This window comes from Capra hircus, chromosome 19, assembly GCF_001704415.2.
Source record: "Capra hircus breed San Clemente chromosome 19, ASM170441v1, whole genome shotgun sequence".
Taxonomy (NCBI): domain Eukaryota; kingdom Metazoa; phylum Chordata; class Mammalia; order Artiodactyla; family Bovidae; genus Capra; species Capra hircus.
This window is the reverse complement of record NC_030826.1, coordinates 1120503-1146699: the sequence shown is the minus strand read 5'-3', so window position 1 is coordinate 1146699 and position 26197 is coordinate 1120503. Positions and strand designations below refer to the sequence as shown.

The 26197-nt window shown below is 39.5% G+C and overlaps 1 protein-coding gene across 1 annotated transcript in view; it reads left to right on the top strand.

The window, feature by feature from the left end:
* The window catches only part of CA10 (carbonic anhydrase 10), an 834592-nt gene continuing 809515 nt past the window's right edge, over nucleotides 1121–26197 (top strand). Inside the window, exon 1 of the mRNA XM_013971774.2 lies at nucleotides 1121–1753. Within this exon, the coding sequence (XP_013827228.2) occupies nucleotides 1693–1753 (61 nt within the window). The 5' untranslated portion in view covers nucleotides 1121–1692. The remainder of the gene's footprint in view (nucleotides 1754–26197) is intronic.

Here is a 26197-nt window from a genome sequence, read left to right as displayed (position 1 = left end):
TCCGAAAGAAAAACAGAATAAACGAAAGAAAAGAAGCGAAGCCCGTTCTCCTGGAGCCCGGGTTTCCAATAGTCCTGGATCTTCCTGGAGCTAGGCAGAGGCGTGTTTGGCAGTGGCCACTGCCCGCACCCGGGCTTGGAAAGACGGGTTTTCTCCGTTTCAGGAGGAGGGAGGTGAGGGACTTGCAGGACCTGGTCTAAAAGCCTGCAGAGAGAACTCTAGGGTAAGTACTCTTGTGGCACCGGAGCGGAAACGGGGCAGGAGGAGGGGGGCAGAAGAGGGACAGGAGAGAGGGAACGGAATGAATTATGCAAAGAAAAAAAATAAAAATCCCCAATACTCCACAGCGGAGGGAGCGCAGCGCAGCACTGGCAAGATGAGTCCGCCCGGGTCTCCCGCTCCTAACCCGCCGGCACAAAGTTCTTTTTAAGGAGAGGGAAAATCTCCCCAAATCCTGTAGTGACAGCAGCCGCCAGGGCGGGGCAGAGTGAGGGGCTGCGGCTCGGCGCTGGGCCTGGGCGGCCGTGCTGCCCCGAAGCCCGACGCCCCGCGTTCCCGTCCTCATGGTCGCGTTAGGCCTCGCCTCCCCGCCGCGCCCTCCTGCCTCCGCCCCGAGCGGCGGGCGGCCAGGGTGACGCTGGGCCCGGGCTCGGCTAGACTGCTCACCTGGCCGAGCCCCTCTCCCGCCCTCCAGCCCCCGCCCGCCGCCTCCCCGCAGAATCGGAAGGCGCCGGGATCCGTAGACGAGGAAATAACGACCCCTGCAGTTGCATTGCGGAAAATCGTGGCGGCGGCGGCGGCAGCGGCGGCGCTAGTCGCGGACCATGGAAGTGAGGGAACTGGAGGTTCTGGGGAGACCAGAAAAATAGGAGAGGGACAGCAGGCACGCGCGCCGTGGGAAGCCCGTGAGCTCGCGAGGCCAGCGGGGAGCCGGCCCCACACGGCCCCCGCTCCACGCCCTGGAGTGTCGCTCGAGCCGGGCTCCGAGGAGGCAGGCTGCGCGGACTGGGGCGGGAGGAAAGGTCTGCGGAGGCGGCCGGCGGCCGGCAGTCTCGGGCAGTAACCCCTGCCTCTCTTTCTGTCCCTCTGTATGCTGTGTCTGCGTCCCTCTGGTACCCAGGAACAGGAAGAGAACGGCGCGGCACGGAGCAGCCACCCTCTGACCATGCCCCGGTGAGGGGGGCGGACTTCGAGGGCAACTCGTCGCGGACTGCCGGGGCTTAGCCTGCAAACTGCGAGCAGCCAGGGACCTAAAACTGCACGGCACGGCCTGGCGGGGGGCTATCGTCTATGTCTTCTTGGAGAGCCAGGCGGATACGGGTCTCGTTTTTGCAGGAAGAGCCCAGAGCTGGTGCGTTCGGGTGGCTGCTGCCGCCACTGCTAGTGCTGTTTCCGCCGCCTGTGCAAGGAGCAGAGACCGGTGAGCAAGGAGACCTCCTGGGCAGCGAGGCATCGGTCATGTGTCAGCACGTCTGGGGCTCACGTCCGTCGAGCCCGAGGGGAAATTTGCTGGAACAGTTCAAACTGCGATATTGATTTTGGGGGTGACTGTCCCTGGCCGACTATCCGGTGGAAGTGCGAGTGTGCGCTCGCTAGGAAGTGTGCGTGTGTGCGTGTGTGTGTTCCTTGTGGGGCTCCCCCTTGCCCCCCTGTTTTCACGTCGAGTGATGCACTTGGAATGAGAATCAGAGGATGGAAATAGTCTGGGAGGTGCTTTTTCTTCTTCAAGCCAATTTCATCGTCTGCATATCAGGTATGGGACGCGTGCTGGAGTCACAGGCGGGTCCGGGTTATGTTATGGTCTTTGGAATGTATGGGGGTTTTATTGTGTGTAGACAATTAAGTAGCCTTGCGGGGTGGGACGGAAGAGGGATGGTGGCAGAGACCCTTTCAGTGGGTTTGCTGCCTTAAGAATTAAAAAGCTTCTAAACCCAAGTGTGTGTGTGTGTGTGTGTGTGTGTGTGTGTGTGTGTGTGTGTGTGTGTGTTGGAGGTAATATCTGGGAGTCCTGGAACATTGTAGGGGTGGAGAGATAAGAAAGAAGAGGCAAACTAGTGTTGATTTCCAACTGTTTTCCTGATTGAGAACTATGACAAGGAAATCTGAGCCTTGGCAACCCCTGCTGCCTTCCTCTGGCTTTCAAAGTTCCCAAACTAGATGGTTTCTGGTTGTAAAAATAGATGCAGAGCCCTGCCCTAATATCTAGGCACTTTCAGGAGACTGCAGGAGGGTATGGAGTCTGGAAAGTACCAGCAGGGACCAAAGGGATGTAGATATACTCCATGCCTTCCCCAAATACATCAGACCCCCCCCCCAAGAAAAAAGCAAAATCTATCTGAAACAACACAGTATCATAAATACCCCCTTTAAATCATGATATTTCCTAATTTCCAGTGGTAAGAATGTACTTACTGGCTCAGAACTACAGACCTTAGGCTACTGGTGCCAGTGTATGGATTTAGGATCATGTGGGAAGCCAGGACATTGAAATGAATAAGGCAGAGCTTGTGCCTGGCTCTCTGTGTGTGAGTGTGTTTGTGTGTGTGTGTTAGGAAGGATTTTGATTTCCAAACAGTGTTCTTGTCAGTGCAGGAAGTTGAAGGTATGGAGTAGAGATACAAGAAAAATCTCCAGGCTAATCAGTATTTCCCTGTTTGGTTCAGTTCAGTGCCGCCTTCCATTGACAGTGTCCACACCGTTCCTTTCACATTTATCATTTAAGCACCCAGGGTAAAGCCTGTGTGCAGTACTCCCCTCTGCCTGCATCCCTCTGCAGAACTGGGGACTCAGCCAAGTTCCCATGAAGTCAACAGAAGAGAACAGAAACCTTGCCTTTGTGAGCAGGCCTATTTGAGCAGGATTAGGATGGAGGGACATGTTTCCTCTATCTTTGTTCTGCTCAGCCAGTCTCCACCCTTTAAACCAGACCTGATTCTGGATGTTAAAAAAACCCTTGTCTGCCCTTATTCTGGATCCAGTTCCAAATATCATTATTCAGGACAGGAATGGGGGATCTTTTATTTTAAATCATTCTGTTTGAGGCTTGGCAACCGTTGTTAGAAATTTGCCTCTATAAACTTTAGAGATATGTTGTATACCTAGAAGACAAAAGTGCCCTGGGGTCACTCCCAATCCTCTACTCCTCTATGCATCCTACATGTATGAGAAAAAAATTTCCAAGTGACTGTAAAGGTTTATATCAGTCATATATCTAGAGATAGACTAGGTGGCATCTTACAAGGCCACATTTTACTTCTTTCTCTTTCACATCTCTTTCAAGTTCGCTCTCTTTTCTCCATGTTATTTCACTAGTTATAAAATAGCCTTTTCATGCCTCTTTCCTCACATCATAAATGATTTTCAAATCAGACAAACTGAGTTCCTTTAAGATTTACAAAAGGTTAACATTAATGCTCTGGGCCTCCCCATCTTTTGTCCCTAACCCCTACTCTGCATTTGGGTGGGCCAGCACAGCGGAGAACCAGCTGAGAATGAGTCGAGTCTGTTCTTAGCTTCCAAAAGAGGCATTAGTGAAATATTTGTCACAGCTATACTAGATTTGGTGTATCAGCAGCTAAATTATATAAATAGAAGCTATTTCCAACCCAGGAGAGTTGCTGTGTAGTATGTGGCCTTTCACATGTATTTATTAAATTATCACTGTTATGTAATGAGAAAATAAAAGTATAAGCAAAATTGCTATTGGTTAGCATTCCTAAGGCTAACTGGAATGCCTAGTTATGATCAGCACTCGCTTACTCTTTATGAAGACATTTAGGCACAGATACAACATTATGGACTCATTATTTACACACTCATAAACTTAACTTTAAAAGATCATTCTCTAAAATCAAGGTAGCCTCTTCCCTCTATAAGAAGAATAGAGATGCTCATTCGGTGATGTCCATGTATATCACAATTCTCATTAGTAATTGATAACTCATATTTGCCACGTTTTGGGAGACTTTGTTTCCCATCTGGCACCCCTCAGAGGAGTGCAATGCACTAAGGTTAAATAATTGGCTCAGGGAGGCTTTAGTGGGCTTATCATTTCTGTTTCTGTGATTTGCTGTCTTAATTTAATTATGAATGAGCATTACTGAAAGGAATGTAAGCGTGTATTCATAGAACCTACTAAATCTTAACTTTGAAAACAAGTTTTTTAAAAAGTACCTCTCTACCATTTTGGGATCAATTGCCCTGCCTAGTAAATGGGTACTAATTGTTACTGAGTTATCAGGAGTCTATGTTTGTTACATTTGTGTTTGGCTTCCTTACTGAGGAATACCAGAGTAGAAGAGGCCAGCAAAAGTCTGCAGTGTAAACATTCTGCAAAAGGGAAATTTTGGTAGTAAATTTGGCCTATAGAAAATATATTGAATGAATTTCAGTTGGCTTTCAGGAACGCTCTGGAATTTTGTAACTTAGTGTTTCCTTTACCAAAGGTTCCTACCCTCAGGGGTTTCCCTGGTGGCTCAGAGGATAAAGAGTATGCCTGCAATGCAGGAGGGTTTGATCCATCCCTGGGTGGAGAAGATCCCCTGGAGAAGGGAATAGCTACCTAAATCAGTTATTCTTGCTTGAAGAATTCCATGGACAGAGGACCCTGGCAAGCTGACATCCATGGGGTTGCAAAGAGTCAGACCTGACTGGGTGACTAACACTTCCCTTTTCCTACCCTCATCCTACCCCAGCCCCTAAATTAAAAATACACCCAAAGGAATTTTATCCCTAGGTCTATGTGTCTATGTTGTTTAAAATACAGACACCTGGGCTTGTATGTTTCACGGCTTTGAATTAATCATTTTGTTATGATGAAACTGAGTAAATGGGATGAGGGGGTCTGCTAGCTAGCTTAACCAGCGTTAGTTAGTTGCTGGCGACATAGCATGTGTGCCTTCACTTGAGAGAATTTGGTTACTTCAGGACAGCACAGCTAGTCTGAAGAGGGAATGTCATGATCTGGGAGTTCTTGGGTCTGTATGTTTGGCTGACACCTCATTTTACTGAAAATGTCAGGCGGCCAAGATTTGTGGAGATGAGAGAGAGAGAGAGAGAGAGAGAGAGAGAGAATATTTCCTCTTGCTAGCAAGAACACTATTTCCTTCTTACAAATGCAGCTCAGATCAGCGAGAATGAATACTTAGCAGCACCAGGAGAGAATTTTCTGGTCCAAAGAGAGCTGTCTGATTTAATTTGTGTTGAACATCCTACTTTTCTATATATAACTGTATATAACTTTAGTTCCTTGTCAGTTTATTCATAATGACTGCAATAGTAATTAGAATTATGTGATACTTTCACATGTATTATGTAATATTGCACACATTTTAACTCATCTAGTATCAAAATTTGTAGGGTGATTTTATAAATGAGGCAACCAAAGCCCACAGAAGTTCAGCTTGAAGGATTCACACACAGTTCTGAGTCAAAATTCAGTATATCATTTGTGTTTTGGTATAAGATTTCTTTTAAAGTTTTTGTTATTTTTTATTTTGATATCTCCAGTTGAATGACTAAAGTGTCTTAAATGGATGTAAGCCTTAGAGAGTTTCAAACTGGAATTTTAGGACGATTGCAATCTAGATCTAGGATTAAGATAGTGTTTGTGCTGTACGTGACTCTGTCATTCAAACAGAGTGACAAACTGTTGCCCATTCGCCTCCAGTGTCTCATGATCAGCAATACCTGAAAGAAATGAATATTTCATACATTTTCTTCTAATCTGAAAGTTAAATGGTTTCACATCAATGGCTTACAAGTAGAAAGGGATAGTAGTATATATCCCATGTTTGTCATATAGGTTAAATTAGATAATATGACCAATGATTTTCACTTAGCACAGTGTCTCAGGCCTATTAAGTTTGCAATAATATAATTTTGCCTGCAAACCTTGCATGGGTTTGTGAGGAATAAATAGAATCTTTGCCTTCATCCCATAACAGGTTGTTTAAAAGTAAGCAAACAAACAAAAATTCCAAAAACAAACATTAGCTAGTGCATTTTGTAAAATTGAGTACAAATCCTACTTTCAGTGAGGTGTTGGCTTGAAATGTTTCTTAATTTTCTTTTTCATATAAATGAGACTGGTAACATTGGGCTTTGGTACATAGTTATGAGTGTGACCCACTTTATCTGTGTGAGCCCAATATTGAGATGTGGCTTGGAAATCCCTGGGAGCAATGTAGTGCTTATTTCCAGGGGAGCAGCAGCATTTTTCTTCTTTCTGCTCATCAATTATAACTCAATATAGACTCAACTTTAAAGTGCTTCTGAAGTGGCAAACTATATATGCTGTCAATATGATTTGTAATAGAAAATCCCATTAAATATGACAAAGATAAAGAATAAAGAATCTGATAACCTTCTTGGCGATATGGTTTCTTTAAATTCAGTTTCCCATGTGATGTCTTATAGTCACAGATATCATAAATGGCAGATACAATAGCTATGACTCTCTTGGCAGTGACATGAAAGATTTCCTAAGTAATACATCCTTGGTGTGTTGGGGGAGGGTGAAGAATTGTCAGTGTCAAAAAACATTTTGTTTGGTGGGGAGAGGGAGTTTTATTGCCATCCTAGACAGTCACGCTTACCATTCCAACTTTGAACCTTAACTAAGCATTATATATTTGAGCCTGAGGTATAGGTCAGGAAGAGGTTTAGGCAAATAAATGTATATGGTAGTAGGCCATTTTATAAAGACTGTGGGAGTTTGAAGACCCACCCTGCAATCAAAGTCTGCCTTATGGCTTTGGGCAGTTCTCTTAGCCTCTTAAGAGTCTGTTTCCTCATTTGTGAAATGAGAAGTTCTGTCTTGTTTGCCTATTTCAAAGAACTGTTGAAGGAAACATCAAAGAGTGATCTTGAACATTCTTTGTGTTATACAAATGTAGAGTATCTGTGTCTTTACCATATTATGCTTAAAATATAAAAGTAGAGATATATACATATAATGTAGAGTGATATTAAAATATTAATAATACTTATGAAAGCAGTGTTGTAATGCACAAAATGTATTGTGATATAAAGCAGTATGAATAATGCCTAATTATTTGCTAGAGTTCATAAATGCTGTCTATGTGAGAAGGCCAAACTTGAAGGCAAAAGAAAATATTAAATAGGTGTTAGAGGCTTGGATAGAAAAGTTAGAGGGAAGTATATCATCAAAAGAAGATGAATAGGAATGAGTAAGATACACAGTGAAGAATGTCTCAATTGGAAAAAGATTCACTTCAGAAGATACTCAAAAGTTTGGAGGAGTCCACTTTGGAAGCTGTTGAATTGAGAGAATATGGAGTGTTCTAATATATTTAATTTCTTGGTGATTTTTATTTTCTCTTTTGGTTCTTTACATGGATTCAATGGATTGAACTTGGGTAAGATTTGGGAGAGATAGAGGAAAGAGAGTAAGTAGTGCCAGAAAGGAATTAGGGGTGAGTCTTAAAGGAAGCTTAAGAGTTGACTTGGAAGACTTTTATTGATTGACCAGGAGTGTGATAGGGGAGGAATCATCATAGGAAACAACATTAGCTAAGACAGGGTAATCAGCTAAGACATGATGAATTCAGGGGACTGTGAAGAGGTAAATAGGGCAATAAGTAGAGGGTGAAGTATGATGGATGAGGCTGAGATAGAAGAGCATTTAGGAAATATGATTCTAATAAGAATAATGCTTTACATATGATAGTAGTAGAAATTACCCTTGTGCCTCTCTGTGCAAGGAGAGCAACTTTTAAAGCAGGGTCAGTCCTCCGGAAGCTAGGTCTAGTTTTCTCTTATTTAGGAATAGACCAGTCAGGGTTAAAGCTTTTGGGTTTAGTCCACCTATGCTGATTTTATGAAATCACAAATTATTTTCCAGTATTGTCTCTAGTTCCAAGTAGCTTCCCAGAAGCTTTTTTGATATTTCAGATTTAGACTACAGAATTTATCTCCTCACTTAGTTTGTATTCACATAATTCTACCCTAGGAAAAAGAGCCAGGATGCTGTTGGCTAACCCTAGATTTTGCAGTGTGGCAGTTTTATCTTACTCCTTTTGACAATTGAATCTTTCCTGTTACTTTTTTGTTTTCATCTTGTGTAATCTTAAGCAAGACTAAAAGACTTCTAGCATGTGAAGGTGGTGTGGGGAGCTGTAAATGTTAAGAAATGGTCTGGGATTGCCTTCGTAATAAAAGCAAGATTGAGCTGGTAATGAGGTAGCCAGTATTTGGGTTTGATTTTATTTGCATTAAGGTGACTTCAAGATAGAAGTGAAAAGAGCATCAGAGGTTGTAAAGGAGACAGCCTACCAATGCCTTTTCCTCCTCATCTGGGAGAGGTGGGGTCTTTTTCATAGTAAATGGATAATCAATCTTTAACTTCGTCTAATACATCATGCCCAGAGGCTGAAGGGGCTGAGAATAGAAAATGAAGCCTGTGACTTTCAGGTGAATTTTCCTGACCCAAATCCTGCTAGCTTCGCAACACATTTGACAGGAATGCCGCAGTTGGAATAAACATGTTAACTGAAGGATATGAGTCAACATATTCCTCTTTTGCTGCTCCCTCTTCCTGCCATACACACAAGCAAGCTTTCACCCTCTAGGTAAACAATTTTGATGGCAGACTTATTGAGTGAATACAGGGCATTCCTCCTCCATGATATTAGAATAATGTAAATACCTCATAGGATTCTTAAAAAGGACAAATACAGGTACATGTCTGTGGGAGGATTTTCTCCCACCCTGAAGGAATTTAATGTGCTGGTTCATTAATCTCACAAATGTTAATAAATGCCTTCTATGAGTGAGGCACTGGGCCAGACAAAAATATAGTAAGCTAAACAGCTTTGCCCTCGTAGAATGTATATTTAGTGATGCACATTTTCCCCTTTGCTCAACCCGGGGCTTGACATTTTAGTAGATACTCAATAATGAATGTTTGAATTGGTACATAAATTAATAACAAGGATTGATTTACAATGACTTTCCTTGCTTCACAGGACACTGGGGAACACAATTGAGATCTTGTATGGGGGTTAAGAGTGAGGAAAATGAAGAAGACATCTCTGTTAGCTGCCCTGTTGCTTCTTACTGTATACAGTCAGAGCTGGAGCTTTTTCAGGGAGCAACTTATTGAATAGTTTTGTATTTCCTTCTCAGACTCAACTTTTATCTGCATTAAAGACACCAGTGTTAGTTGGGACACTTAACTGTTGTTTAAAATGTCTTTCTGCTCCTTTGTGTTCTGAGATACCACTCTATAAGACTTGAACTAAGGATCCATGGGTACATTGTTGTCCTTCCTCTATGCTTCTCTGTCCCTGTTAAAGTGAAGTGGAGGTCGCTCAGTTGTGTCCGGCTCTCTGTGACCCCGTGGACCATACAGTCCATGGAATTCTCCAGGCCAGAATACTGGAGTGGATAGCCATTCCCTTCTCCAAGGGATCTTTCCCACCCAGGGATTGAACCCAGGTCTCCTGCATTGTAGGCGGGTTCTTTACCAACTGGGAAGCCCAAACCACTCACTTGGTTCCAGCTTGGGAGACGCCAGCACTTGAGAAGGCTCACTGTTAGCAATGAAGTAGAGTACTTTCGGTGAAAACCTACCCATTCTTTAGTCTTCATGCAGAGCAACACAGGAAACTGGTTTCTAAGGTGTTTTTGATCTTCTGTCAGAAAACTTTACTTCCCCCATGGCCTTTTGTAACAGAATTGTGGTGCCCAGTGGTTCTTAATCTTGGAGGGAGGGAGCCAGGAGCCTAGAAATTGAAAGGACATAATCTGTTTGCTGTTCTTGGCTGATCATTCTGCCTATGATCTCCTAGTTGCTCTTCATAACTATGAGAAAATGGTCAGTTGGATGGTTTGTTGTTTGTTTCCTTTTAATTTGATTGTAGAAAACATAGGAGGATATAGAAAAAATGGCTCCTACTGTTAATCTTGGCAGTAAATATGATAAAATTATACTGAGAGTTAGAAAGAGACATCTACGAATAATAAATGTTTGTTGTGTGGCCTGGGTGTGAATAAAAATATGTTACTGTCTTTCTGTCTTGCAGAACACAGTAATGATACCAGCTCTAAGTAACTCACATCTTACAGAATGAAATATGAAGTAGTCAAGTCATTATTTTGTGTTATCTCTAACAGGGTCCTTCCCTGTTTTCCACTTTGGTGAAGATGTTCTTGTGGTTTTAGTCTATGTCTTTGAAATTCTGTGTTGTAGTGGCTAAATGAGTGCATGCTTAGTCAGTCATGTCCAACTCTTTGTGACCCCATTGACTGCAGCCTGCCAGGCTTCTCTGTCCATGGGAATCTGCAGGCAAGAATACTGGAGTGGGTTGCCAGGCCCTCCTCCAGTGTATCTTCCTAACCCAGGGATCTAACCCAGGTCTCCCACTTTGCAGGTGGATTTTTTGCTATTTGAGCCAGCAGGGAAGCCTGGCTAAATGAGGGTCCTTTGCAATTAAAATAGTGCATAAGTTGGTGCAGCTTTTTTTTTCTTCCTCTTGCTATTAGAACTGCTGAAATTAGAGTGTGACTGAGCTAGATAAAGTTTTTTAATGTGCCATATCTAAAGGTAAAATGTGTTGAACAAATTAAAAATAAGACTTTTATTTATGTGTTTGTTGTTTAGGCTAATTGTGTTTTCAGTTGAAGTGCTCCTTCTTGATCATTGCTCCATACGAGCAAGGTACTGTATATGCAAGTGTTTTAGTGTTACAAACATGAATGATACTAGAAGTCATTGAGGTAATTTTAATGCCAAGTATGATACAACAGTAGTATCGAACAAAATTTATGAAAACAAACTGTTTCTTCATAGGCTAAATTTTTAATTTATCAAAGTTTGCAGTTATAATTTTTTTTCCTTAAAGCTTGGTACTTTAAACAACGACAACAACAACTTTGCATTGTATCTTAAGTATTCCCCTGTGTTGCTATTCTAGTTGTGTTAGTTCATGAAATTCAGGGTTTTGTGTTCAGGAAGCCCAACAATCTCAGAAACATAACACAGCAGAAGCTCACCTCCTGCTCATATTAATTATCTAATTGGTGTCTGTGTATGTGTGTGAGCGAGAGAGAGAGAGAGAGAGAGAGAGAGAGAGAAAGAGAATAGGGCCTTGGTGAGGGGGAAAAGATAAAAGAGAAGACATCCTGTTTGTGTAGTGACTTGGGAGTCTCAAGGCTGATAGTCTCTGTAACCTTCAAGACATGGCTTCCAGTGTTGTTCCCAGCATCAACATTACTAATTGGAAAAAGAGTGAGGAGGAGGAGGATCATCAGAGAGGTGCTTATGAGCCTGACAGAAAAGATGTATATCTCATGTCTGCTCAGTCACATGACAATATCTTAATGCAAAAGAAACTGGAAATTGCAGGCTAGTCTTGTGTCCAAGAATAAAGAGAAAGATTTGGTGAACAACTGGCCAACATTTGCCACTTTAACATTTATGATTTTCTTTGTAATAGTTTTGAAATAATTTATTTATCTAGAATAGCATTGTTTATATTTATCTTTTCCCCTATTTTTGAGCACTTATGTTGTTTCTAGTTTTAACATTCTGGGCATATGTTTTTATGTCTATAGATATTTCTTTCTATTTAACTATTTCCTTAAATAATCTCATTATTGAGATTACTGGGTAAAAGAATACAAAGTTTTTTGTGGTTTTACCATACTACAGGCAGAAGTTGGAAAAAGGAAGTTAGTTGCAAAGACTTGATTATTTCAGGCAAGGTTACCTTTCTTTGGAGGACAGCAAGAATCTACCTGGCAGGTTACCTGTTAGTGCTGACTAGGAAATTCCAGTTGAGAAGGAAAAGGCAACCTACTCCAGGATTCTTGCTTGGAGAATCCTATGGACAGAGGAACCTGGCAGGCTACAGCCTATAGGGTCACAAAGAGTCAGACACGACTGAACAACTGATCACACAGGAAATTCCAGAGTGACTGGTTAAGGCAATATTTCTAGGAGAGGCTGTAACTGCAGTTAGGTTAGATATTAAGTCTTAATTTGGTGACACGAGCCTTAGCATAAATGACTCTATTTTGAACTTCTTGTTTCTTTTTTGACAGGTGCTTTCAATAGTGATCCATCCCAAGAAAGTATTAAGCAAAAGCTGTGAACATCCATGGCATTCAAGATGATATTTTTGTTTAATGTCAGATCAGACAGGAAACCAGGGTTAAGGACAAGCAAATATCTCTTCTGAGTCCAGAAATTTGAGCCTTCTTGAGTATTGTTCCTAGAGCATGTTTTAATAAATTATTGGGAAGAATGACTCAGTTGATTTTCAAAAAGGATTATTGGGATGGAATTTAGAACATGTTTTGGTTAGTACTTGGTTTTCCACTGTGTTGTGTTGTGAAAGAAGTAGTTTCAATTGTCTGAACCCCAGTTTTCTCCTTTTAAACAAGGATATTGAGCTGGGTAATTTCTAGGTCCCTTTCTAACTTGGAAAGTTTTACTGTTATGAACCTTTTAAGAAAATTATCAAAGTTTGCTGTCGATGCTAAATTTTTCTATGTTTTGAAATGTCATGATAGCAAGATTAAATTATAGGAAGAGTTTTGGAGGTTGTGGATAAGCAGAAAAGTGAGAAGTGACTTTTGAGATGGGCAAGTGTAAGGATACGGTATAATAAAAGACTAACCGGAACTATATTTGTAGATTGCTGACCTTGTACCTCTCTAGTAAGACCCTGAGAAAGAGTTAAGGGGTTGTCATTGACTGCTTCATAAAAGCATTTACTGAAAACCTTGGAGGAGGATCCTATATATTAAAGTCTTTAGAATTTAATCTCAACTCTGCTGTTGCTCATTGTGTGACATTAAGAAATATCTTAAAATCTCTAACTGAAAGGGTAACAGGCAGGAAGGCCAGAGGTCCCCAAGCAGCAGGAGGAAATAAACTGTAAGTGGCAGATTTTTTTTTTTTTCCTTCTCTACACAAAATTAAAAGAGGCTTATTTAATTGTGTTGACCACACCTGGTTCAGGCTTGAATTAACCAATGCGTTTTTCTTATGTTAATGGAACTATGTATTTGCTTTGGAATTTGCCTTTCTTCAAAATGGTACCACCTAAGACTAACATTTTTCTTTTCTCAAATCTTGAACCAATAATGGCTCTACAAGCCAGTATTTTTGTCGATTGCTTTATTGCTGTGGGATAACACACCTTGTGCCATTCTATCTCAAAAGTGCATATTGTGGGAGAGGGGCCTGATGAAACTCCTTCAGCCTTGAGGTGTCTTGCCTGATTAATAGCTTTCTAACAGATGTAAAACCCCTTGCTAAAAACTAGCAAGAAGGCATTCTATCTGTCCCCTTCTGATGTCTATGTCAGAAGCTTTCCCTATGTCTATTATGCTTTATTAAAACTTTACTGCACAAAAGCTCCAAGTGGTCAAGCCTTGTCTCAGACACCGGATCAAAATCCCCTCCTCCAGAGGTCACGAATCCCAGCATAACACATGGAATATTTTAGAGATTATAAGAAAGAAAACCATCATGACTTTTCATAAAATTATCTTCAGAGATAATTTACTGAGTCTGACCCACATTTTTCTTTAATAATTACAAAAAATTAATGATGCATTTTCATTTTACAACTAGAGCTTAGACTTATCAAGGCCTCTAATATAAGCATGTGGTCTCATGTGACTCAGTAAATACTCAACGTTCACAACAATGAAATAAACAAAATCCTGATTCAGAAATGTGGTCATAGTTTTTATTACTTTATATGTTTTTTCACCAGAGCAATAAAGATATGAGGTGTTATGATCCAATCCATTTATGATAAAATATATATTTATATGTTCTAAAACTGTCACTCATTTGCTTTTACTAGAATCTCCTTGCTCTCTTTTATTTTCATTATTTTGTCTTGCCAGCTTCTTCAGGCATTAATACATACATGGTAGCCTTAATACACACATGGTAGTTTTTTCAATAGATTTTCAACATGAAAAGATCATTTTTATTTATGCTTCCTATTCACATAAGAGAATGATTTTTATTTATTTATTTATTTATTTATTTAAATGCTAGACCATTTGTCAGATTGCAACATGGTTCCTTTTCAAATGTATCTGTCCTGAGAATTTAAGCAAAAGACATAAAAGAAAAACCTAAAAGAAATAGGACAGATGACAAGTGCTATAAGGATGTTAAGTAAAAGCAAGCAAACTATGACCCAAGTGTGCCAGTCTCTAGGGAGCTGGCTTTGGAGCATTTTTGAGTGTTTGGATTTTTTCTGGGATTTTTTCCCCAATCACTTTGGTAGAGGCTGGATTACAATTGAGAATGCAGAGATTAATGGCCTGTTTTGACTAATCCACTAAGCCTCTACACTTATTTCTCTTAAGTTGATTGAATTTAGAGAAGCCAAAGATAGGCCCATACCAGCTACCCTGTTATTAGATCCCAGTGAATTAATGGGTCTTAATAACTGTAAGTACATATAATCAAGAATCATGGCACCTTCATGTAGTCACTTTTGCATTAGAAAACTCCTCAATTATTTGTTTAGTAGAGTAGATCCCAATGTATTATTTCATAACCTTTTTTTAAGAGAACATTTTTTACATGGTTGAATTTAAAATAATTAAATTTTAATTAATTTAGAGAATGAGAAATGAAACAGATCACCTGAAATCACATAAATTGAATGCAACTGTTTTTAACAGTTTATTCCTCTTTAGGTTTTATTTATAAGCATGTTTACTTATTTGAAATTGTATACTTGAGTAAAAAGTAAACTGTTATACTTGAGTAAAAAGTCATGTGAGATAAATATATTGTTTGTGTGCACTGAAGCAAGGTACACCTAAAATTTAGACAAAAACAATGTGAAAATAATTATGTAGTGAGATGGATAGATATGACATTGATTTAAAAATCACACACTTATGCTAAATTAGTGAGCAGAGACTGGATGAAATTTGAATATAACTTAAATTTCTACATCTTTGATTTGAATCTGTTGCTGTTGGAAAAAATATTTAGTAGGAAGACAAAAAAATGAAGAAGGTAGTATAGTATTGGGGATTTTAAGTAGGAGAAACATTCTGAAGAAACAGTTTAAAAGTGAGATTTTAAAAAAATTTATTTTGAATACAACAATATGTTTAAATGCACTGAGAAGCCATTTAGGAGAATAATTAAAAGCTTACAGACAGATAAACTTACATTTAAACCCATAGTCTGCTTCTTCTAAGCCGGATGGCTTTGTGTAAGTTAAATTCTTCTGCATCTCAATTTTCTAATCTGTAAAATTGGGATAAAAATAACCACCTTGTGACCTTTTATAAGTACTAAGTGATATATGATAGTAAAGCACTGAGTTTATTACTATCAGTTTATAATATATCATTATTATCACATAACAATGGCTTAGTAAGTGTGACTCATTAGTTACATGACATTCATAATATCTAAGATGCAACCAGTCTCATTGTCTTTCTAAAAGAAAAGGATTCCTTGAGTTGCCTGCTTTGAAGGGAATCTTGTACTAGGAGCTCAGAGATCCTCAGTGCCTCCCACTAACTCTACAAAAGAGTTCACGCTGTTAAAACTGGACATGTGATACTACATAAACCCTTTCCAGCTTTGCTCCAGTCTGCTAGCTCACTATTCTGTGAATACATTTTATGCATACTTGCCCACGACTTTGTTTTTTGTTGTGTTTCTCTACCTGATTTTCACTCACCTTAAACATGCCCATCTCACAAGAAGTCTCCTTTTCTGCTAATGCTGTTGTGGTCAGTCCAGTTGGCGGTGGTCTCTTGATTCTCTACACCACATCGGCTTTTGTCGATTGTAGTGCTGCTTGTCACTAACTTTTCTTCCTCATCAGTTTCAAATGGAAAACTCATTGTGATCTAGTTTCATCTGGTCTGCTTGTATATCCTATTCCTAATTCTAGCGATTGGCTGGGTTTTACTCTCTAGTCTGTAATGATGGTTATGAGATTATCTGTAGATATTCCAAGTAATATCTGTTGATCTAAGTTTCAATTTTTCTTTCCCAGCCTATCTAGTCCCAGTTCAGGACAGGGCTCATCAAACAGTAGCCAGTAGGCCAAATCTGGCCCACTATTTAATTTTGTAGGCAAAGTTTCTTGGAGCATAACCATGCTCATTCATTTTTGCATTGTCTGTGGCTGCTTTTATACCATAGCCAACAGAGTTGAGTAGTTGCAACAGAGAGTGCATTGCCTGAAATGCCTAAAATATTTACTATGTGGCCCTTTACAGGAAAAGTTTGCAAGTTCTAATGCAAACAATTAAGGCTTTTCTTCAATGAAACCATTTTCCTCAATAAAAGATTGGCTCAACTTTATTTTCTTAATTTTTATTTTATATTGGAACATACTTAACGATGTTGTATTGGTTTTTGGGTATACAACAAAGTTATTCAGTTATACACAGCATGTACCTATTCTTTTTCAAATTATTTTCCTATTTAGGTTATTACAGAATATAGAGCAGAGTTCCCAGTGCTATACAGTAGGTACTTCTTGGTTATCTATTTTAAGTGTAGTAGTGTGTAAATCCCAAACTCCCAATCTGTCCCTCATCCCACCCTTCTCCCCTGGTAACCATACATTAATCCTCTAAATCTGTGAGTTTATTTCTGTTTTGTAAATAATTTCTTTGGTATCAATTTTTAATATTTCATATATGAACAATCATATAATATTTGTTTTCTCAGTCTGATTTACTTTACTTTCAGTCTGTATGTGTCTGTAGACCTGAAGTAGGTCTCTTGTAGGCAGCATATATACTGGTCTTGTCTTTGTACGTATTCAGCCAGTCTGCATCTTTTGGTTGGAACATTTAATCCACTTACACTTAAGGCAATTATCAATATGTATGTTCTTTTTGCCATTTTCTTAATTGTTTTAGCTTTGTTTTTGTAGGTCTTTTGTTCTTCCCTTCTTTCATTCTCTTCTCATGATTTGATGACTAACTTATTATGTTTTGTGTTCAGATTTCATTTTCTGTTTGTTTCATGTATCAGTTGTAGATTTTCAATTTGCGATTACCATGATGTTTTGATTTAGCAGTCCATATGTGAACAATATTGCTTTAGGTTGCTGGTCTTTTACTCTTCAATGCATATCCAATATCCTATATTTAGGGGTCGCAAAGAGTTGGACACGACTGAGCAACTGAACTGAACTGAACTGATACTCTCCTCTTCTCCCAGTTGCTGGTTTTGATATATTTGCATGCAGATAATTTTCTACCTTTTTGAATGTTTGCCTTTGCTGGTGAACTTTTCCATTCCTAATTTTCTTGTTTCTACTAGTAGCTTTTTCTTTTCTGCTTAGAGAAGTGCCTTTAGCACTTGTTCCAAAGCTTGTCAGGTGGTGTTGAATTCTCATAATTTTGGTTTGTCTGTAAAGCTTTTGATTTCTGTGTTGAATTTGAAAGAGAGCCTTGATGGGTAGAGTATCCTCTTTTTAAAATTAATTTATTTTAATTGGAGGCTAATAACTTTCCAATATTGTAGTGGTTTTTGCCATACATCAACATGAATTAGCCATTGGTATACATATGTTCCACCATCCTGAATCCCCTCCCACATCTTTCCCCACCCCATCCCTCTGGGTTGTCCCAGAGTACCACCTTTGAGTGCCCTGCTTCATGAATTGAACTTGCACTTGTAATCTATTTTACATATGGTAATATACATGTTTCGATATTGTCCTCTCCTATCGTCCCACCTTCACATTCTCCCAGGCAATCCAAAAGTCTCTTCTTTACATCTGTGTCTCTTTTGCAGTCTTGCATATAAGGTCATCATCACCGTCTTTCTAAATGCCATATATTTGCATTAATATACTATATTGGCATTTCTTTTTCTGGCTTACTTCACCCTGTGTAATAGGCTTCAGTTTCATCCACTTCATTGTAACTGAGTCAAAGGTGTTTTTTTTTAATACCTGAGTAATATTCCATTGTGTACATTTACCACAAATTCCTTATCCATTTGTCTGCCAACGAACATCTAGGTTACTTCCATGTCCTGGCTATTATAAACAGTGCTGCGATGAACATTGGGGTACACGTGGATCTTTCAATTATGGTTTCCTCGGTGTGTATGCCCAGCAGTGGGATTGCTGGGTCATATGGCAGTTCTGTTTCCAGTTTTTTAAGGAATCTCCACATTGTTCTCTGTAGTGGCTGTACTAGTTTGCATTCCCACCAACAGTGTAAGAGTGTTCCCTTTTCTCCACACCCTCTTCAGCATTTATTGTTTGTACACTCTTTGGTGGCAGCCATTCTGACTGGCATGAGATGGTACCTCATTGTGGTTTTGATTTGCATTTCTCTGATAATGGGTGATGTTGAGCATCTTTTCATGCGTTTGTTAGCCATTTGTATGTCTTCCTTGGAAAAATGTCTATTTAGTTATTTGGCCCATTTTTTAATTGGGTCATTTATTTTCTGGTATTGAGCTGTATGAGCTGCTTGTATATTTTTGAGGTTAATTATTTGTCAGTTGCTTCATTTGCTATTATTTTCTCCCATTCTGAAGACTGCCTTTTCACATTGCTTATAGTTTCCTTCATTGTGCAAAAGCTTTTATGTTTACTTAGGTCCCTTTTGTTTATTCGTCTCTTTATTTAAATTCCTCTGGGAGGTGGGTCATGAAAGATCTTGCTGTAATGTATGTCAGAGAGTGTTCTGCCTATGTTTTCCTCTAAGAGTTTCATAGTTTCTGATATTACATTTAGATCTTTAATCCATTTTGAGTTTATTTTTGTGTATGGTGTTAGAAAGTGTTCTAGTTTCATTCTTTTACAGGTTGTTGATCAGTTTTCCCAGCACCACTATTAAATATATTGTCTTTTCTCCATTGTATATTTTAGTCTCCTTTGTCAAAGATAAGGTGTCCATAGGTGTGTGGATTTATCGCTGGGCTTCCTATTTTGTTCTATTGATCTGTATTTCTGTGTTTGTGCCAGTACCATACTTTCTTGATGACTGTAACTTTGTAGTATAGTCTGAAGTCAGAAAGGTAAGGCTATTCAAGGCTTTTTGTGTTTCCATACAAATTTTGAAAGTATTTGTTCTAGTTCTGTGAAAATACACATTGGTAGCTTGATAGGGATTGTGTTGAATCTATAAATTGTTTAGGTAGTATACTCATTTGCACTATATTGATTCTTCCAATCCACAAACATGGTATATTTCTCCATCTATTTGTGTCATCTTTGATTTCTTTCATCAGTGTTTTATAATTTTCTATATATAGGTCTTTTGTTTCTTTATGTAAATTTATACCTAAGTATTTTATTCATTTCATTGCAATGGTGAATGGGATTGTTTCCTTACTTTCTCATTCTGTGTTTTCATTGTTAGTGTATAAGAATGCAAGGGATTTCTGTGTGTTAATTTTGTATACTGCAAATTTACTATATTCATTGATTAGCTCTAGTAATTTTCTGTTGGTTTCTTTAGGGTCTATGTAGAGGATCATGTCAGGTAAAAGTTTTACTTCTTCTTTTCCAATCTGGATTCCTTTTATTTCTTTTTCTTCTCTGATTGCTGTTACTAGGACTTCCAAAACTATTTTGAATAATAGTGGTAAGAGTGGGCCTGACCACTTTTTTTTGTTCCTGATTTTAGAGGAAATGCTTTCAATTTTTTGCCATTGAGGATATTTGCTGTGGGTTTGTTGTATATGGCTTTCATTATGTTTAGGAATGTTTCTTTTATGCCTGCTTTCTGGAACATTTTTATCAGAAATGGGTGTTGAATTTTGTCAAAGGCTTTCTCTTCCTTTATTGAGATAATTATATGGTTTTTATTTTTCAATTTGTTAATATGGTATCACATTGATTGATTTGTGAATATTGAAGAATCCTTCCAGCCTTGGGATAAAGCCCACTTGGTCATGGTGTATGATGTTTTTAATATGTTTTTGGATTCTGTTTGCTAGAATTTTATTGCAGATTTTTGCATCTATGTTGATCAGTGATATTGGCCTGTAGTTTTCTTTTTTTGTGTAGCATCTTTGTCTGGTTTTGGTATTAGGAATATGTTGGACTCGTAGAATGTCTTTGTGTGTTTACCTTCCTCTTCAATTTCTTGGAAGAGTTTGAGTAGGATAGGTGTTGGCTCTTCTCTAAATTTTTGGAAGAATTCACCTGTGAAGCCATCTGGACCTGGGCTTTTGTTTGTTTGAAGATTTTTTATTGCTTTGATTTCTGTGCTTGTGATCAGCAAGCTTTGATTGCTGAAATCAAATCAGAAGCTTTGATTTCTGTTCTTGTGATGTGTTTGTTAAGATTTTCTTTCTTCCTGGTTCATTTTTGGAAGGTTATTCTTTTCTAAGAATTTGTCTATTTCTTCCAAGTTGTCCATTTTATTGGCATATAAGTGCTCATAGTAGTCTCTTATGGTCTTTTGTAGTTCTGTGTTGTATATTGTGATTTCTCCATTTTTATTTCTAATTTTATTGACTTGATTCTTATCACTTTCTTTTTCTTGATGAGCCTGATAATGGTTTGTCCAGTTTATTTATCTTCTCAAAGAGTCAGCTTTTAACTTGTTGATTTTCTCTATAGTCTCCTTCTCCTATAAGGACTTCCCTGGTGGCTTAGATGGTAAAGCGTCTGTCTACAATGTGGGAGACCCGGGTTCGATCCTTGGGTCAGGAAGACCCCCTGGAGGTGGAAATGGCAATGCACTCCCATACTATTGCCTGGAAAATCCCATGGACGGAGGAGCCTGGTAGGCTACAGTCCATGGGGTCGTGAAGAGTTAGATATGACTGAGCAATGTCACTTTCACTTTCATAGTCTCCTTAGTTTCTCTTTCGTTTATTTCTGCTCTGATTTTTATGATTTCTTTCTTTCTGCTAACTTCGGGTTTCCTCATTTCCTCTTTTTCTAGTTGGTTTAGATGTAAAGTTAGGTTGTTATTTGATGTTTCTCTTGTGTCTTGAGGTAGGTGTGTATTGCTGTGAATCTCCATCTTAGCACTGCTTTTACTGGATCTCAGGGGTTGTGGGTTGTGGTGTTTTCATTTTCATTAGTTTCTGTGCATATTTTTATTTCCTTTGTAATTTCTTCTGTGATCTGTTGGTTATTCAGGAGCATGTTGTTTAGCCTCCATATGTTTGTATTTTTAATAGTGTTTTTTCCTCTAGTTGGCATCTAATCTCTGCATTGTGATCAGAAAATATGCTTTAAATGGTTTCAACGTTTAAAAATTTACAAGGCCAGATTTATGGCCTAGGATGTGATCCATCCTGGAGAATGTCCCATGTGAACTATGAAAAAAGATGAATTCCATTGTTTTTGAGTGAAATGCCCTATGCGTATCAGTTAGGTCTAACTGGTCCATTGTATCATTTAAAGTTTGTGTTTCCTTGTTAATTGTCTATTTAGTTGATCTTTCCATAGGTGTCAGTGGTATATTAACATCTCCCACTATTATTGTGTTATTGTTAATTTCCCCTTTCATACTTGTTAGAATTTGCCTTACATATTGAGGCACTCTTATGTTGGATGTATAAATATTTATAATTGTTATATCTTCTTCTTGGATTGATCCTTTGATCATTATGTCATGTTTTTATGTTCAGTGCTCTTATGTTGGGTGCATAAATATTTATTATTGTTAAATCTTCTTCTTGGATTGATCCTTTGATCATTATGTCATGTCCTTTTTCTCTTGTCACATTCTTTATTTCAAAGTCGTTTTGTCTGATATGAGTATTGCTACTCCTGCTTTCTTTTGGTCCCCCCTTTTCATGGGCTTCCCTCATAGCTCAGTTGGTAAAGAATCCACCTGAAATACAGGAGACCCCAGTTCGATTCCTGGGTTGGGAAGATCCGCTGGAGAAGGGATAGGCTACCCACTCTAATATTCTTGGGCTCCCTTGTGGCTCAGCAGGCAAAGAATCTGCCTGCAATGCGGGAGATCTGGCTTTAATCCCTGAGTTGGGAAGATTCCCTGGAGAAGGGAAAGGCTACCCACTTCAGTATTCTGGCCTGGAGAATTCCATGGACTGTATAGTACATGGGGTCACAAAGAGTAGGACACGACTGAGTAACTTTCACTTCACTTGCATGGATTATATATTTTCCAGCCCTTCACTTTCAGTCTGTATGTGTCCCTAGGTTTGAAATGGGTCTCTTGTAGACAGCATATACAGAAGTCTTGTTTTTGTATCCAATCAGCCAGTCTTTGTCTTTTGGTTTCCACATTTAACCCATTTAGATTTAAGATAATTGTCGATAAGTGTGATCCCATTACCATTTACTTTGTTAGTTTGGGTTCATTTTTCAAAACCTTTCCTGTGTTTCCTGTCTAGAGAACATCATTTAGCATTTGTTGAAAATCTGATTTGGCTGTGCTGAATTCTCTCAGCTTTTGCTTGTCTGTAAAACTTTTGATTTCTCCTTCATATCTGAATGAGATCCTTGCTGGGTAGAGTAATCTTGGTTGTAGGTTTTTCTCTTTCTTCACTTTAAGTATATCCTGCCATTCTCTTCTGGGGTGAAGAGTTTCTATTGAAAGATCAGCCTTTATCCTTATTGGAATCCCCTTGTGTATTATTTTTTTTTTTGCTTTACCCTTGCTGCTTTTAATATTTGCACTTTGTGTTTGATCTTTGTTAGTTTGATTAATATGTGTCTTGGGGTGTTTTGCTTTGGATTTATGCTGTTTGGGACTCTCTGGGTTTCTTGGACTTGGGTGGCTATTTCCTTCCCCATATTAGGTAAGTTTGTGACTATTATCTCCTCCAGTATTTTCTCATGCCCTTTCTTTTTGTCTTCTCTGGGACACTTATGATTTGAATGTTGGGGCATTTAACATTGTCCCAGAGTTCTCTGAGGTTGTCCTCATTTCTTTGTATTCTTTTTTTTTTTTTTCCTCTCTGCTTCATTTATTTCCATCTTTCTATGTTCCATTTCACTTATCCTCTCTTCTGCCTGAGTTATTCTACCTTTGGTTCCCTCCAGAGTGCTTTTGATCTCAGTTATTGCATTATTCATTATTGATTTGACTCTTCTTTATTTCTTCTAGGTCCTTGTTAAGTATTTCTTGCATCTTCTTAATCCTTGTCTCTAGGCTATTTATCTGTGACTCCATTTTTTTTTTTTTTTTTTTTTAAGATTTTGGGTCATCTTTACTATCATTGGACTTCCCTGGCGGCTCAGAGGTTAAAGTATCTGCCTGGAATGCAGGAGACCCAGGTTCGATCCCTGGGTTGGGAAGATCCCCTGGAGAAGGAAATGGCAACCCACTCCAGTACTCTTGCCTGGAGAATCCCATGGACAGAGGAGCCTGGTAGGCTACAGTCCATGGGGTCACAAAGAGTTGGACACGATTGAGCGACTTCACTTTCACTTTCATTTACTATTATTATTCTGAATTCTTTTTCAGGTAGACTCCATATTTCCTCGTCTTTTTTTTTTTGGTGGTTTTTTATCTGTTCCTTCACCTGCTGAATATTTCTCTGCCTTTTCATTTTGTTTAGATTGCTGTGTTTGGGGTGCCTTTTGCAGTCTTGAAGTTTGTGGTTCCTCTTAATTGTGGAGTCTGCTCCCTGTGGATGGAGTTGGACTAATGGCTTGTCAAGGTTTCCTTGTTTGGGGAGCTTGTGCCTGTTTTCTGTTGTATGGAACTGGATCTCTTCTTTCTGCAGTGCAATGAAATATCCAGTAGTAAATTTTGGGGTGCCCTTGAGTTTAACATGGATTTGGACAGGCCATCTTTTAATGTTCATGGTTGTATTCCTGTTTTGCTAGAGAATTAGTGTGGTGTGTTTTCGCTGGATCTTGTTGGATCTTGGGTCGAGCTTGGTTTCAGTGTAGGTGTATAGGCTTTTGGGTGAGCTCTTGTCTATTAATGTTCCCTGGTCAGGAGTTCTCTGATGTTCTAAAGCTTTGGAATTAGGCCTCCTGCCTCTGGCTTTCAGTCCTTCTCTTACAGTAACCTCAAGACTTTTCCATCCATACAGCATAGAAGATAAAACCCCTAGGTTTATTGGTGAAACAATTCTCCACAGCCAGGAACACCTAGAGAGATTCACAGACCTATATAGAGAAGAGGGGCCAGGATCACCCAGAGAGATTCACACAGTTATATACAGAAGAGAAAAGGGAGGAGGAAGATAGAGGTGATCAGGAGGAGAAAAGGGAGAGTCAAATGGGGAGAGAGCAGTCTAGCCAGTAACCTAAGTGTTCTCCATAGTCTGGAACATCCAGAGAGATTCACAGAGTTATGTAGAGAAGAGAAGAGAAGAGGGAGAAAGGAGATAGAGGTTACCTGGAGGAGAAAAGGGAGAGTCAAAAGGGGAGAGAGCAATCAAACCAGTAATTAAATCCCTAAGTGAAAATAGATACTGAAGATTAGATTCTTCAAAGTACAAAGTTGATAACAAATATCAAATAGCAAAGATTAAAAACCTAGAATAGAGGTTAGACTCTCAAAAATACAATATAAAAAATAGAGAATATAATCAATCACAATAATGAAAAAAATATTTGGAATTTGTTTTCTAAAGTAGTTTTTTTTTTTTTTTGAAAGGTAGTAGTTGGCTATAAAAATGAAAGTTGAATAATACAGAACATTTTTTTAATTAAAAACATAATAGTATAAATATATCTAGGAATTTCACTGGAGCTGCTGTAGGCACTGGGGGGTCATTTCAATGTCAGAGAGTCTCTTGTTTCAGCTTTTATTTGTTCTCAAGGTCTGTAGGTTCCCCTCAAATATTTCCAGCATTACATATAGGGTGTTTTAATATTTTGCCTGTGTTACTTCCAAAGTGGTTCCCCCTTCTGTCTTTATTTTGATTTCCTCTGTTTTCAAGTCTCTTCAGTGTCTTAATTTCTTCCCTGACACAAGGGAGCAAAGGTAGCCATTAATTTAAGCTCACTTATTCAGTTGTGTTGTGGGGAGGTAGGGACACTCCAAACAAATACCGCTGGCATGTGTGGGGAGTGTTTGCAGTGTATGGATTACAATGGGCTTGTCACTGCCCAAGGCACCGTGTACTTCCTTAGTCTACACTGCTCAGGCTCCAGGGTGCTCTTCAAGGGCACTGTAGGCTCTGTGATTCGTGCACTTCCCAGGTCTAAGCTACTCATGTTCTCGGGTGCTTTGCAAGGGCAGACCCAGATGGGTTGTGCATTTTGTGCCCTTCCCAGGTCCACGCAGCTTAGGCAACGAGGTGGTTGTTGAGTGCACCTTCCGAGGTGGGCCGTGCATCTTATTCGCTTGCCTGGTCCTGGCCTCTCAGTTTCCCAGGTGTGCTGCGAGAACAGCCCCTGATGTGCCCTGTGTCTCTTCCGGGGAGTTGATCTCAAGCTGTGACATTCTTGACAGATTTCAACCATCCAGCATTCCAGGAAGACATGGTTAGCAACTGAGAGCCTGGTCACAGTTTGGTAGAAGATGCGGTCTCTGTGGTCAAGATTGCAGCAGCCCCTTGCCTTTCAGCTCGACTGTTACACGCCTCCCTCTCTGCCTCCAGGGAGGGAGGACCCTATATGGCAACTGGCTTTCTGTCCTTTGGTGTTCACTCAGTCCTTTGTTCTGTGAGCACACCAGGGATCATGGTGAGGCTGTAGAGCCTTTTGTGAAAAAATCTTTTTTTTTTTTTTTTTTGTCTCTCTGGTGATCTCATGAATTGGGTTCCTGTCTCACATTAGCTCCCTCAGATTGTTCTCAGGGCATTCAGGCCCGGTCCTTATGCTAAGGCCTCATGATGTAGCCCACACCTCTCTGCCCAGCCCTCACTTGCTGGTGGCAGATGCAAGTGTCTAGGTCACTTCTTTGCTGGCAGTTATGGTTAGGCGTGTATTCTGTCTGTGTGTCTGTTTTTTCCCCTCTGTTTTGTTGCCTTCTGAGATTCTGAAACTCCCCAAAGACATGCATGTGAGCGAGTTTCCTTCTGTATGAAGACTTCTCCTCCATCACAACTCCCTCCCCAGGATGTCTCCATCCCTAAATCTTTTCTGTCAGTTTTTGTCATTTATATTTTGTTCTACCTCCTTTTGAAGAGATTGGGTTGCCTTTCTTGAAGCCTGGTGTCCTCAGCCAGCATTCAGAAGTTGTTTTGTGGAAGTTGCTTAGCATTCAAATGATCTTTTGATGAGTTTGTTGGGGAGAAAGTGGTCTCCCCATACTATTCCTCTGCCATTTTGGGACCATCTTCAAGTATTCTGGA